Genomic DNA, 15,122 nt, shown 5'->3' on the forward strand with positions numbered 1-15,122 from the left:
TCGTGGCTGCATGGGAATATACTTCTCCAGAGTGCTTGATTGCCTGATTTTCAACAGAAATCAAGAATCTGATGTTTTTAACATGCAGTCTTCAAACCTTTAAATGTTGGTACAAAAATGATAAAAAAAAAACAAAACAAAACAAAAAAAAAAAACGTATAGTTCAGACAAAACATGTCTGCCAGCTAAATTTGACTTGAACATCATGCTTGACCTGAGACTCTCTTATCTGCAAATTTGAGTAAAGTTGGAGGTTACTAGGATGAGATCTGGTCCTAGTCATTACAGGAATACCACAAACAACTTCAGTTCCAAACTTCTTCCACTAGAATGTAAACTCCCTGAAGGCAAGAACTTTGATCACAGTTGTACCATTGGTGTCTAAAACAGTGACTGAGACAGAGTTGAATGTGTGTTAAATGAATGTTCAAGCCATGAGGAGTAAGAAGGAGAAGACTGCAGGATGATAGTCTTTGCCCTCAATGGGCCCCATACAAGGCAGCAGAGGGGCTCTTTGGTAGAAGATATATATAGCTCTGGTCATCCACTCCCATGAGCAGGTTCTCCAAAAGTTAAACGTCTTTCCTGATGGACAGGGGTCAGGGGCAGAAATCAATCTGAACAGTTTCCAAGACACTAATTGGGGCTGAAGGAACAGCCCCCCCCCACACACACATACACTGTCCCCCCATCCTCTTTCATTACTATGGGGATTATGGAACATCTTCTTCTTGGGTTAGGTAGCATTTTAATCATGATGCAGAGGCAGGGTTTGGTGCTTCTTCAAAACAAAATTACCCATGTCTCAAATGATTTAGAAAACTTTTTAGTTGGCAGCATGGTTGAAAAGATGGCAGAATGGGATAGAAAAACTTAGGAATGGAAGGAGAGGGAGAGGCAGGCCACTCTGTAATCCCTGGGGATAGTATTCCCTGAAGTGTTTTGCTGAATCCCTGTATAACTTGATATTACTTGAAATAAAGCAGGGATAGGGAGGAGATACATCTGGGGAACAGCTGAAACAAAGATAAATTGGTTTCTTTTCTCCAGAACTTTTGTAGAATCTTTAGTATACTAATGTGCATTATTAAATTCTACTAGGAAAATATATTGTTCCTTAATAATACTAGGCTACTTTGACCATGGAATTTTTTTTTCTTGGTGGCGTATCTTTTAATACATGTTCTTTGAAAATCACTGCTTTAAAAGACTGGTTTTACGGATGCTGGGAGGTGAGGTTCTAATGCATTATCTTTAATATCTTGATGTTCTTATTTGCCCACAGAGGGGAGCTTTGCTGAGTTTGGAGAACCCTGTCTAGGTGATGGGAGGGTAGGTTGGTGTTGCTGCTAGGCTCTGTTAGAACAGTTCCCCAAGGAACTTCCCAAAACTGCTTGGGGCCCTTTTGTGTGTATAACTATCCCCTTCACCATCCTTGGCCTGGCTCTAGGGGATCCCCAAGCATATGCACTCTGCAGCCTTCATAAGTATGAACAAGAAACTCCCCTTCTGCTTCGAAGTAGATCGCCCTAGAGTGCCTAGGTAAGGAGAACTCTAGTCTGAGATTGACAAGAAAGCCTGCCTCTCACTTATGTGGGGAGAAGAGCTATCTCTGAACTTCTTTCCCCAGTGGATACAGCATAAGAGGGAAGGTCCCCCGCCCCACATTTCAGAGGTTAAAGCTGTAGTCGAGATCGCATCTTCTTCCAGATTCCTCTTTCACCTGTGGGATAGGAAAAGGACATGCGAAGTCGCTGTGTGGTGCTGTGGTAGTACCAGCTCAAATGGTGAAAACTCTCAGGCCTAGGACTACAAAGTCCTTTGAGGGAGGTAGAGAGCAACGGAAAAGAAAGACCAAATTCAGAGCTTTCACTGCAGTGGGGGAAAATTGCCAGGAGAGGGCAGAATAGAGCTTTCTTCTGTCTTCTCTAATTTCTTTGTTTCAGAGCTAGACTCATACAAGGTAAGTGGGCCAGATTTGGCCATCTTTCTGCTCAGAGTGGTTAACTCAGGTCATCCAAAAAGCACTCTCCTTTGTCCTTTTCTGTGGGTAGTCTGCTCAGTAGGATTGATGCAGAGACCTCCAAATTCTTTCTGACTCTGGTTCCACTAAAGGAACAAGGGACCTCTATGGCAGCTACAGAGAAAGAGAATTGCGAACCAGAATTATGGTAGGTAATAAGATTTACTGAAAACTTCTCGGCCACATTCAGTACTGGTTTGGTGGATACATCAGAAGGAGGTTGCATAACATTAGGCAGGTGGAGGGGGCTGGAGGGAATGATGTGGGCACCTGTGTGTGGGTGTGCCTGTGTAGGGTGGGATGCTTATCAAAGTGGTAAGTGGAAGAGTGTGTGTGTGTGTGTGTGTGTGTAAGAAAAATGAACCAGAAGAGGAAATGTATTTTTATCCCACTGCACATTGCAAAAGTCTCACGCCAAAAAAGCTAGACTTTCCTTTAACTATGGCATCAAAAGGGAGTAAAAAATGATTGGATCACCCAGATTATAAATAAGGTTATTTGTTTCTCAAAAATCCCTATTAAAACATTAAATATCAGCTCTTTTGGGGGAGAAATACATTCATTTCAGGGAGACCTCAGGAAAGCGACTATTCTTTTGCTCCACCCCAACCAGGTAGGGGAGGGGAAGCCCCAGAGGGCCCTGAGGGTCCCCTCCAGTTGAGCCAGGTAGCCGCTCACATCCTGCCACTGAAGGAGATGGCTAATGCACAAATTACAAATGAAACTGCACGTCCATTAAATTAAATCCAATGGAAAACACACGTGTGATCAGTCCTGTCATTCACAGTCATGGTTTAGGAGGGAACAGGAGGAGAGGATGCCAACTGTGAGGGCCTGGAAGTTGGGCTGGGAGCATGTGTGTTAGGGCAGATAGTGGAAAGCCTTCTCCTCCCAGGAGCCCCTGTTCCTCCAGTGCTGTGTACAATGGTGGTGTGCAGAATACTGAGGAGGGTGGGATTAGGCACCACCACAGTCTTTTGGGTGCTATTCCCCACTAACCCGCCATTTTGGATATCGATGGAAAAAGGGATGTAGCACCTTCTCCAAACCCTGGCTTCTCACTGGACTGATGCTTCTTTCCAATGTTTCTTCTGCCTTCTCTGATGGATAGAACTAATCAGGGAGGCTGGAGACTAATGGTGCCAGCCTAGGAGCAGAAGGACAGCCTTGTGGATCTGCAAGGTGGGAAGAATTCAAGCCACTTTGGCTCCATTCCACCCTCTCTGTAGGTCTATGGAGGGGCTGGAATGTCTGAGGAGCTCCATCTGAGGATAGGAACATCTAGGGTAAGACACCATTGTCCTGTTGTTACATGAGCTGTGTTCTGTGACACACCTAGGGACAGCTGTGGTCTTCAAAGTCACCTCAGTATGGCTTCCAGTGCAGGTTCTGCCACCTCCTCAGCTCCTGGAGCCAACCCAGATAGAGGGGCTCCTCTTAATCTCTTACAGGTTGAGGCCACCAGCTGATAATTTGTTTTCAGGAGAGAGAGAAGGAGGCTCTGCTGGCTCCACCCCTCTCTCCCAAGTCCACGGTTGTTGTATCCAGAGAAAGGGACCTAGAGGGATGAGGTGGAGCCTCAGAGGGAGTCCAGGTCTCGCTCTGATCTGCAGGATGTTTTGCCTTAGGCCCTACCACTCCTCCAGCCATTGGTTATGCTTTTGGGCTTCCTCCTGCCTTCGAATGTCTCTCAAAGCAGTTGAGATACTTTTGGGGATAGATCCCAACCCTCTTTTGTTTCTCCCTTCCCTCCCAAGTCTGTCCCCTGACAAAGGCCCACTCTGCAAACAGCATTGATCCCTCTCACAACGTGGGGCTTATAAACAACTCAAGTCCTTCTGTGGGGGACCCGTGGGTGCCATCTGTCCTCAGGGTTTGGGTGAGTCCAGATCTCACTCCTGTCTTTCCACACAGACTGCTTCACCGGCCCCACCAAACGGAGTCCTCCGTGGTTCCAGGGAAGGGGGCCGGGGTGCTGATTGAAGCTTGGTGGTTGGGAAGAAGCAGGGTGTCTCCTCTGCATTTCTTCAAGCTACTGATGTGGGGAAGCTGGGGCCCAACTTCCTTTGTGCTCCCTGCCTATGCCTCCTGCCCCCCACCCTGAAGCCCTCCTGACAACACTCCTTTCCTGCTTGGTGATCAGCGCTTCTGGGCTGCCTGGCTACTCCAGGGAGTCACTGTGTTCCAAGCCCAGGTCGCTGACATTCGTTGTCTGCAGCTCATCGGCCTCCTCCTCCAGCTCCTCTTCTTCCTCCTCCTCCTCCATCTCATCCTCATCCTCTTCTTCTGTCCCATCCAATGAGTCATCATGTGCAGCCATCATAGCCTGCTGCATGGCCATGGTGGCATTGTCTGAGGACAGGGACTGCAGGTTGTCCAAATTGATGGAACCTGCATGAGACAGGGCAAGGGTCATGACTTCACAGAGGCTGTTATTCAGGCCCAGTAACTTCAGTATTGAACAGGGCTGACTAGACTGGCTCATGGGGTATGAGCTCCTTGTTTCTCTCCTTGAGGGTGGGAGGTACTGGAGATGGAACCCAGGGCTTTGTGCATGCTAGTCAAGCACTCTACCACTAAGATACATCTCCCAGTCCTTTGTATTTTATTTTGAGACAGGGTCTTGCTAAGTTGCTGAGGTTGGTCTTGAACTTGTGATCCTCCTGCTCAGTTTTCTAGTCACTGGGATTAGAGGTGTGTGACACAATGCCTAGTGAGCTACTTGTTTCTAAGGGTACCCAACTTTTGGCTAGATAATTACTTGGTCAGAAGTCCCCCATCCATTCACTTCAGCTACTCCCTACCTCATTCTAAGCAGAAACACTTGCAGTTTACTATTTACTCAGCATCTTCTATGTTAATATGTTAAGAACTTTGGGCTTTCTAGCAGTTCTGTAAGGCAGGTATTTTCCCCTCTAAAGAGGGGGAAATGAGCCTCAGAGAGTTAAATCATTAGCTCAAAATGACACAGTCAGCAATGAGAGTTGGGATTGTCTTCCAGATTGGTCTAGCCTAAAATCAGTTTCTTTATACTATAGCTCATAAGAGCCTACAACAATATACATGCATGTATGCACTAAGGCTTGCGTGCACACACGCACACCTCCAACCCACTGCCCACGCAGAGCTATCTTCACATGCCAAGTTCTAAAATGTCTAGTTGATTGAATTATTCATTATGCACTCGGCGACTGGCAATTACAAGAGTGTGTATGGAGGGTGTGATGGAGAAGCTGGGAAAACAAAACTTCTCCTGGCCTCTGTTCACAAGCCAGCTGCCTGCCTTGGTATTTATAGATGGCCTTGGTCTTGGGGATCCACACAGACACAGACTGTGTTGAGGAACTTGGGGAGGTGTGTGGGAGTGAAGAGAGAGCTCTGCTGAGCTGTCATTGACTCAGATGACCACTGACTCCCACACATCTTTGTGAGATCACTTTGAGCTTGTTAAAATGTGTGCCCGAAGCAAGGTGTGGTAGCACATGCCTGTAAGCCCCAAGACTCAGGAGGCTGAAGCAGGAGGATCACAAGTTTGAGGTCAGTCTCCAACTTAGTCTCAGCTACTTAGCGAGACCCTGTCTCAAAAAATTAAAAAAGGACTGGGGATGTAGCTCAATGTAGCTCAGAGGTAAAGTGTTCCTGGGTCCAATCCTCAAGACAAAAAAAGGTACAAAAGCATCCTTTCCTTTAAGGTTTTGAAGGAGATTAAGGAGGGCTAATCATTGTGATAAAGCAACAGTAGGGGCCTAGGTAAGGAGACAGTCCTCAAATCTTTGCTTTCCAGGAGCCCCAACCTGCCCCTACCTAGGGTACCCTTAGCCCCAGTTCTTACCATCAGGGTTTGTTCCTGGGGCACCACCCTGCTGCTGCAGCACTCCTGCAGCAATGGAGTTGGGCCAGAATCTTTGGGTGGGCCGGTGCTGAGACTTGATCTTCTTGGCTTTGGGGGCAGGGTCTGGGTTACTGGCATCAAGCATGGGCTGCAGGATGCGCCTCCGGGCATTGATGAACCTGCCCAGGAGTAAAGATGGAAAGCTGGTTAGTAGGTGGTGTTTGGTGTGGAGCAGAGAGGGCAATGATGCTCCCAGATACAATTAGATAGAACAGATGGGGTTTTGATCTAAGGGGTAAAGGCCCAGCAGAGAGAAGAGCTCCACATGTTGAGGAATTCTTAAAATCACCTGGGGCTCGGCAACCAAGAAGCAATATGGGAAGAAAGCCTGAGGAAGATTTTCTCATGAAAATCAAAGGGAGATCAGTAGAGGAAAGGGTCTAAGGGATGGGAGATGGGGAGGGAGGGGGGGGAAATGCTGGGGAGTGATATGAACCAAATTATGATGTTATGTCATGTATTGTATGCATGTATGTATTTTAATAACAAATCTCATTATTATGCACAACTCTAATGCACCAATTGAAAAATTGGGGGACGGGGAATCCACCAGGATTGAACAAAGTAGAACAGAGCTGTAGCCATAGGTAGCAGCTTCTGACTTTTCCCCAGAGATCTGAGGGCTTATATCAGGGCCCCAACAATAAAGTCCATTCCCATCCAGCTCAGGCAGATACAGAGAAGGCGAAAGCCAAGATCCCTGTGGCGTCAAAATGGAGACTCTCCCTCCTCCTTGCCATTCCTAATGTTGCAGAATGTTTTAGTTTCAGTTCACACACAAGTAGTGATCAGATGACCACGGGCTGCACCTCCTATCTATAGATGTCTGTCTCAGCAGTCAGTGGAGCTGGATGCTCAGGTGTGATTGGGTTTCAACAAGGAGCTTCCAGGGATGAGCCTGGCACAATTTCCCAGCAGAGGGCGCTGAGAAGCTGCAGATGAAGCCATGGGTACTGGTGTTGATTCTGGCTCTCTGCATTTAGTTCAAATGGGAGGAGGACTGGCCTGGCAGCCGGGCTGAGACTGAGGCAGGTCTGGGCTTTCTATCTCTTTTCCCTTGCCAAGCATGTGGCCCCAGGTCCCGGAGGCTTTGGGCAGGTGATGCTAACTCACCAGTTGTTTACTTGCAGGAGGGTGAGGTTTGTCTGGGCTGCGATCTGCCTCTTCTCATCCTCCGTGGGGTAGGGGTGCTGAAATGAGAGGTGAAGGGCTAATGAGGGGTGGGCACCTGGGGGCCAGGTTCCCTAGAGACCATGCCTAAGTCTTGGACACAGTCTTGGGCCAGTTGTTTGGAAGCCCAAACAGGGGAAAGTTTATTTCCCCAAAGACAGTGAGCGGGCCTAGAATCTAGCCAGAGGCTAAGCCATGCCTAGGGCTCCACATTCAGAACCACCTGAGCCTCAGCCCCTCAATGGGCAGCAGGAATCAGCGCAATACTGATAACTTCTGAGGCACCTTCACATCCTTGTCACTTGATTCAGCAGACAAGCAGGCATTCTCAGTGCTGGGATTTACAATGCCCTTAAAAGCCCACAAAAGGAGGTAAGCTGGGTGAATGAACCGATTCAGTTTAAACTAGCTGATATTTACTGAATATCTATCATGCCTACTTATGCTAGGCATTCTTAGAAGATAAACATATTGCTAACACCATTGGCTTAGGACTCTATAGCCTGTGAAATGCTTTCATGTGCTTAATTTCTTTTAGGCAAAACTTTCATTCAAACTCTCAGCTAGACAGGTTAGGTATTGGTATTCCCATTTTTTTATATTCATTTTTCTTAGTTGTAGCTGGACACAACACCTTGATTTATTTATTTTTGTTTATGTGGTGCTGAGGATTGAACCCAGGGCCTCGCATGAGATAGGCGAGTGCTCTACCACTGAGTCACAACCACAGCCCTTGGTATTCCCATTTTGCAGATGCAGAAATGGAATGACTCCTGCACTGTCACTCAAATGGTAGATACCACTGACTTAGTTCTTCTGATTATGGCCTGGTCTTCTTCAGAATGTCACTTTGTAAAACTGAGTCACTGTCTTGTGGAGGCGGCGAGTGGCACAGGTGTCTTGCATAGTCTTGGCACACTCCAGTCCATGCATTGACTATATGTTTTCTCCTTCTCTTAGACTGTACTTCTTGAGGATGGAATGTATACTTACTAGTGTGCCCCATCATCTTGCACATATAAATGACTGAGTGAAGGAGAGCAAAAACAGCAATAGTTGCTGTGATTTGGGAAATTTGCAGTAGAGAAGCTTGGAGGAAGGATAAACAGGTGGTGGCCAGAGTGACAGGGAAAGACTGGGTAATATTAAATAATGGGAGGGAGAAAAGTCCTGAGCCCACTTGGTGGTGAGCCACAGATGACGAAGGCTATGTGTCTCTAGGTCTCAGCACTGTGCCTGGCACCAGTAGGCATCATAAGTATCCAAATGGGTGAAAGCTTTGTTCTGGAAGCTAGGAGTGACCTGGGGGCTTTTGGAGCAGAGGACCAAGCCATCCAGCATCCGCAAACCATATCATTCCTTTAAATTGGGCTGGTAATAGAAAGTGGCATAGGGTGTTCTGAAGTCCTCAAGATTGGGACTTTCAACCTGGTTCCCTTATGACTAGCTGTGAGATCTCCAGCAAGTCACACAACCATACAGCATAAAGTCACCTAATGGCTAAGTGAAATGATACTTGTAAAACACTAAATAAAAGGCAGCTCTTCATACTATATTATGGGGTGATGTGGGGAAAGTGTCTAAAGCTCTCTAAGGAAAGAGTTTGAGGATGTGAGGGCGATCTGCCTGAGACATCTGTCACCCCACTGATTGCCAGGTTTGATTTGGCTGATCTGGCTGGCTAGGTGGGTGTCCCCTTCCTCCTTCACAGCTCCATGTGCATCCCTCCTCAAGCTGCACGCTTGGGTGAAGAGGATTTACCTTCCCCCACAGAGGAGGACCATTCTTCGGTCAAGGGTATACAAGTAGCTGTGCTCCCCTGCTAGAACCTCCAAACAAGCTCTCAAAGAGTTTGAGATCAACAGCTTGGAAGTACTCTTATTATCAGTGACAAAGGAAAGCAACCTCTTCAGTTGGCCTCGAATCCCCTGACGGAAGCAATTGGGATCATGTGTTGTTTTAATTCACACCTCTGACCCTGACTGCCACACCAGGGCAGCTGCGACTTGTGATTCATGCAATATTAAGATGCTAACAAGAAGTAAAGCACATCAGTGTTAAGGAAGCCAATTTCATGCTAATTGGGAAGGAGAGAGGGAGGCTGGGAGGAGAGACTTCAGGCCCCACAGGGTAGGGAATCAGGGATTCTGGGAGTTTTGACATTCAGAGACTGAGGGGTGCTCATGTCCTACCCCCAGCTCCTTGCGTTTCCAACCTTCCTATCTTTGGGAAGGAATGAAGCAGCTTCCCTATCCATGGCCATCAGATCTGTGAATAAAAGTGTCCCCTCTCATTATCTACAGGGATTGCTTCCAGGACTCCCACAAATACCAAAATTCATGGATGCTCAAGTCCATAATATAAGATGATAGAGTATTTGCTCAGAATTTGTACACATTGTCCCATTTACTTTAAACCATCTCTGGATTACTTACAAAACCTTATACAATGTTACATAAATAGTTGTTAACACCATATTGTTTAGGGAATAATGACAAGGAAAAAATCTGTACATGCTCAGTATAGACACAGTTTTTTTTCAAATATTTTCAATTCATAGTTTGTTGAATCCATGGATACAGATCCTGCAGACACAAATGCTGACCATATGACAAAAATACAGTAGTGACTTTTGGGCTTTCACTCCATGTACATGCAGAACCCTCAATGGAACACTTTTCCGCCTATCCACTGCAAGCTTTTCTGAGCTTCCAGAAAAATCTCTCACAGGTCAAAGCCTCAGGAAGGCCTTTCCCAACTCCCTGATGCAGAGCCAGTCACCACTGCTCTGAATCAGTGCACCAAGCACCCTACAGGTCATGTATTCTCTCCCAGGAGTCCATGAGCTGCTCTCAGGCAAGACCAGGTCTCATTAGACATTGTCTCTCCAGTGTCCAGATCAGTGGTGGGCAGAGAGGTCATGTTCAGCAATGGGGTATTAACACATGAGCCAGTGAACATAAGAAGGAGATGTAGCAAAGCTACATCTGAGCAAAGCTCGCCTGGCCTTGATGACCAAGCTGGGTCATCAACTCAGGCAGGTTGGATATCTGCTGCACCTTAGGTGCCAGAAGGGAAAGATAAATTTGACATTCAGAGCTCACAACTTAGATGGGAAGGGAAAAGGGGTGGGGGGGACATCTCTATTAAAGGACAGTTCATGCTAAATACTCCTTAAGTGGTTACCAAAAAAATAAAATAAATAAATAAAAATAAAGATAAGCTGGTCTGGTCCAGAGAGGTGAGACCTGACTTGGACTTTGAAGAGTGGCCAAACCACTCAAGTAGAGGAGGCGGGCAGTATTCCAGGCAGGAGGCTTGTACTGGGACTTAAACCAGTCGGTTGATAATCCCTTCCATTGTTAAAGGACCTCAAAGGGGGAAGTCCCCAAGCCTTCCCTGGAAGGATGGATGATGTTTGCTGTCTCTAAGGAGGCTTCTGGTGCTTTCCCCATTGAGTGGATGTCACACACAAGCTAACATTCACCTGTCTCACAGAGAGCTATAAGAGGCAGTGCCACCAAAGACTGGCTAGTTGTTCTTATGGATAAGGGTATAAGCCTCTTACTATCCCCTAGAACCGTCTCCTCTCCTTCTCCCTCCTGGATCCAGCATTTCAGGAGGCACGTGGTGGAGGCTGTGGGTGAGTAGCAGCATTTAGCCCAGCTTTGGGAACAGGTGTGTCGGCCAGAACATTCCTGATGGGAGCAGTCCAGCTCATACACGCCTCAGACCACATGATTCCTGAGGACAGAGTCAAAATAGTCCTGGCCCTGGGACAGACTGCGATTGGGTCAGTGCTACTTTTAGCACAATTGGAAAAGTCTGGCGCCAAGAATGGGAAGAGGAATGAAATGAGATCATGGTAAGCCATTAAGCCATGGTAGCTGCTCTCTGATCATTAGTTGGAGGAACTCCTTTGGAGATGGATGGGAAGGACCCAGGTAGCAGTTCCTGTAAGCAAGTGATTTGTCCTTGGAAAAGAGGTACAGAACATACTAGAAAACTCCAGATCCTTCTAGGACCAACCTGAAGACTCCCATGGCTGGGCAGTGCCACTTGGCAGTAAAGAGTCTTTGGAGACGGGTTCAAGACCTGCCCCCACCTTCTGGCTATTTGTTGCTTTATGTCTTCCAAACTTAGCTTTCTCAGCTTAACTTGGAAATAGCAAAATAATGCGCATCTCTGGACTTGAGGGATGACTTAATGAGATGACGCAGTGTGCATACATTCTATTGATTCACTCTGTGCAATGTACCGAAGCCTCCCTGACACCATCTAGTTGAATATTTAAGGTCTCCAGAGCAGAGAAATGTAGTATTTATATCAAGTAGGTGTTTCAAAGCACCATGGTTGCCACTAGGAAGTTCCTCTGAAATCTAACCTAAATTCCTTCCCAGATTTCTGTGACACCTCCCTCTATAGCTCTACAACCTGAGTCTCATCTGAGCTCAAATGACGCTGAGAACAGTTTTCAGTTTGAAGAGTGAGTTTTTCCTGAGTCTGGTCAGAAGTGAGCTTAGCTTGCGCTGGTTCCTAGGTCTCTGGCTACATTTTTCATCAACACCCACCCTGAGGTTGTCCTTCCACATCCTAGTCCATGCAAGTACCACCACAAACAAGGCTGGCCAGGTCACCAAGGGGCATGGTACACAGGAAGCAGTAGCCTGTAGGTCTCAGTAGCCCCTGTGTTACTGCTGGAGCAGGGCTTGGAATCTGATTCAGAACAGGGAACCTCCTGCTCCCATGGCCTGCCACCGCCAGCTCTGCTCTGGGCCCCACCGCTCCTCTTACTCCTGACAAGTGTGGGGGCCACAGGCTGCTGTGCGCCATCACTCTGTGAGCATGGCTCTGCTAACGAGGGGCTTGAGACCATCTAGAGAAGGGCAGCCAGCTGGGGGAGGGGCTCTGAGATGGCCACAAGTCATCACCTCCAGGATGCACTCTGAGTTCTAAGATGCTAAAATGGAAAAAGCAAACCTTTTAGAAGAAAGAAAAGCATAATTATTCACCCATAGAATTTCTCCTTCTACTATAGTTACCTGTGTTTAGACCTTCCATTCTTTCATTTTCTCTCATATTTTTATTTTACCCCATCCCCCTTGAGATTGTGCACAGCCAGAAAAGTACAAAGACTTCAATGTATAGTTTCATGTACTTGCAAAGCAAATACCCATGTAACAACCCCTCAGGTCAAAAGATAAGATTCTACCAGCATCCCAGGAGCCCCCTTCTACTCCTGAATGAGCTCCCCAAAAATATTCTCCCCAATGGTACCATGACTTTTATGGCAATTACTTTCTTACTGTATAGTTTTATTATCTATGTTACATCCTTCCACATGATAGGTTAGTTTTTCCTAGGGTTTATATTAGTGGAATCATTGACCCATGAACTGTAGATGTTCATCTTCATTGCTGTATACTTTTCCATCATGAAAATCTACTGCCCTCCATTCTTCGCCCTCCTGCCATCTCAAAACAATTCTCTCTTCTTCTGGTTTCCATTTCAATCCATTTTTCACACTGCAGCAAGACTGGTCCTTCTTAACTCCCCCACCTTCACCCCTGCTTAAGTTAAGCTATCTGGATGCCACTTTTAGAACTCTAAGCCCTCCTATGTAGGATTCCTCACACTGTAACAGTAACTATTGAGTTGTCGGTCACACCAAATAATAGGCTGCAAGTCTTCTTTGTCTTTTTTGAGAAAAGGGACCATGTCTTTCTTTTTGAATGCCCACCCCCACCATCAGTTCTGAGAATGCCTGGCCCATGGTAACTGTCCAATGCTTATTTGTTGACTTGGAACAATCGTGGTGGCTTGGGGCTAGTTGCTACTTCTCACCTTTCCTCTGAGTGTGCCTGCAGTTGTGAAGGTGGGCGGATGGGGACATAAGTGATTCAGACTCCCCAGGAATTCCACCTGGAGGCAGGCTGCACATCTGTGGTGCGGGAGGACGGGGTACTAAGAGTCCATCCAGGCCCACTGGCTGCCTCTCTGGAGGGTTATGAAGAGAGCACTGGGAGAAGTAGGTGGGAAGGAACAGGGACTCCACACCCAGATGGCCTGGGTTTGAATCCTGGTCCTGCCTCTCGGCAGCTCAAGATCATGGGCAAGTTTCCTCTCCTGCAAAGGGAAATCATTCCAGCTGCCTCAAGGTTGTTATAGGGATTATGAGAGTTAATAGTATTTGAAAAGTACTTAGAACAGTGCCTGGCATACCTTATGAGTGTTTGTTAAAAAATAAATAGATAAATAAATATTTGGCTGGATGCACATGGCTCTACGTCTGAACAAGCCTCAGGTTGTCTCCTGGCAGATGGCGGGGCCTCCCAGCAGCCCCCTCTATGTTCATATCACTGTGCTCTTGGGCTTTATTTCCTGCATGCTCCGGGGCTGCTCCAGGCCCTCTGCACATGTGATAGTGCATTTTTTCCCAACCTGGGTCTCAGACTTCTTGGGGGATGCTGTGAGGATGTAAATCTCCCCACGGCATTTTCAGGTGAAATCTCTGAGAGCTGCAGACTCCCATGGGGTGTCCCGGGACTCAGTGCTGCCTGGGGGCCTCTCACACTCCCTCCCTTCTCAGCTTGCCCATCCAACCTGCTGTCAGCAAGGCCCAGTCTTAGATGGAGATGTACCAAGCTTCCTTCTTCCCTGCAGACTCACTGCCAACGTGGCACACATCCTGGGACTGTGGCTATGCCTCCGGCACTCTGCCATCCTCCCTGGGGAGTCAGAAGGCAGCTTCTCTCTACATCCCTTCAATGAAGGGCAGGTGGGAGAAAACAGTCTCATGTCACAGGCAGGAATTAGAGGCCTAATGAATCTCTGGCACCAAGAGATGGTTGCAGCCAAGAACCCCGCTGGCCTGACTCCAGGCTCCCAGTGCAGTGGTACAGATGCCTGAGCAGCCTCTGGGGGGAACTCTGTCCCGGCCATGACAAGGGGCCATGCAGGTTGCCAAGGTGAGAATAAGAAGATTTTATGATCAGAACACCTAAAAGGTAGTCCATTTTGAGGCTAGCCTGGACAACAGCGAGACTCTGTCTCAAAATAAAAATAAAAATGGTGGGAGGTGTAGCTCAGTGGAAGAGTGCTTTTGGTTTCAATCCATGGTGTGCAAGGGCATGCGTACATGCGTGAGTGCACGCACACACACATAAATAAATAAATATCTAGCCATCCTTAAGGACCAGCCTAGATGCAAGATTCTCCACCAAACCCTGCTAATGAAATATCAAAATAGCCCTAAAGGTCCCTGAAGCCCACCTCTTGCATAGTTTAGGAGCCCTTTATACCAGCATACCCCAAATAAGATACAGGTGTGCAGAGACAGTGATGGCCTCAGCCCGAGCATGTCTTGGTGGGGTGTGGGATGGTGAGAGTCTCCTGGCTGGTCTTCAGTTGTAAGCAGCCTCGCGGGTTCACTGTCATGTTCTATGTGTGCCATCTTGAAGAAGGCAGGCACTTGGCTCTGAGTATTACAATCATTCAGTGCACAGCCCTACGCTCAGATGTTTGGGAAGATCTTTCTATTGAACTCAAGTCTGTCTTCCTACTCATCCATCCAGAGAATCCTGCACAGAAGTCTTCAAGACCGCCTCTGACCTAAGAATAACGGTTGCCACCCCTAATGGATGCCAACAGCTTTTGGCTAACTTTGAACACTTACAGTGGAAAGAATACTCTGCTGAAGTACTTGAATTCTTTAGGCATTTAGGTAATAGGCATTATTATTTCACTTCACATAGGAGAAAAGCTGAACTCAGAGGGGCTGATACAAGTAGCAAAAGGCAGATCAGAACTGGGACTCATGACCCCCATATCTCTAATCAAGGCCACTCTACCTCTGCTGACGTCCACCTGTCAGGCCCTGTGCTTTATAATATATAATTGGTCACCTTCACCTTAGATAAGTAATGCTCTCTCCATTTTATGAGGGGGAAATCAACTCTAGAGTTCACAGACCTGATCAAGGTCAGAGAGCAAATAAAAAATGGAGTCAAGTCTGGGCATGGTGATGCACGCCTGTAA

At 47.1% G+C, this 15,122-nt stretch overlaps 1 protein-coding gene across 6 annotated transcripts in view; it reads right to left on the reverse strand.

The window, feature by feature from the left end:
* Positions 1-3,676: 3,676 nt before the first annotated feature.
* The window catches only part of Pknox2 (PBX/knotted 1 homeobox 2), a 264,489-nt gene continuing 253,043 nt past the window's right edge, over positions 3,677-15,122 (reverse strand). For all 6 annotated transcript variants that reach the window (XM_076843596.2, XM_076843590.2, XM_076843592.2 and 3 more), the window contains 3 exons: positions 7,029-7,105; positions 5,856-6,034; positions 3,677-4,414 (listed from right to left, as the gene is read on the reverse strand). In XM_076843596.2, the coding sequence (XP_076699711.2) occupies positions 4,185-4,414; positions 5,856-6,034; positions 7,029-7,105 (486 nt within the window). In that variant the 3' untranslated portion in view covers positions 3,677-4,184. The remainder of the gene's footprint in view (positions 4,415-5,855; positions 6,035-7,028; positions 7,106-15,122) is intronic.

Source organism: Callospermophilus lateralis, chromosome 2, assembly GCF_048772815.1.
Source record: "Callospermophilus lateralis isolate mCalLat2 chromosome 2, mCalLat2.hap1, whole genome shotgun sequence".
In the NCBI taxonomy this organism is placed as follows: Eukaryota; Metazoa; Chordata; class Mammalia; order Rodentia; family Sciuridae; genus Callospermophilus; species Callospermophilus lateralis.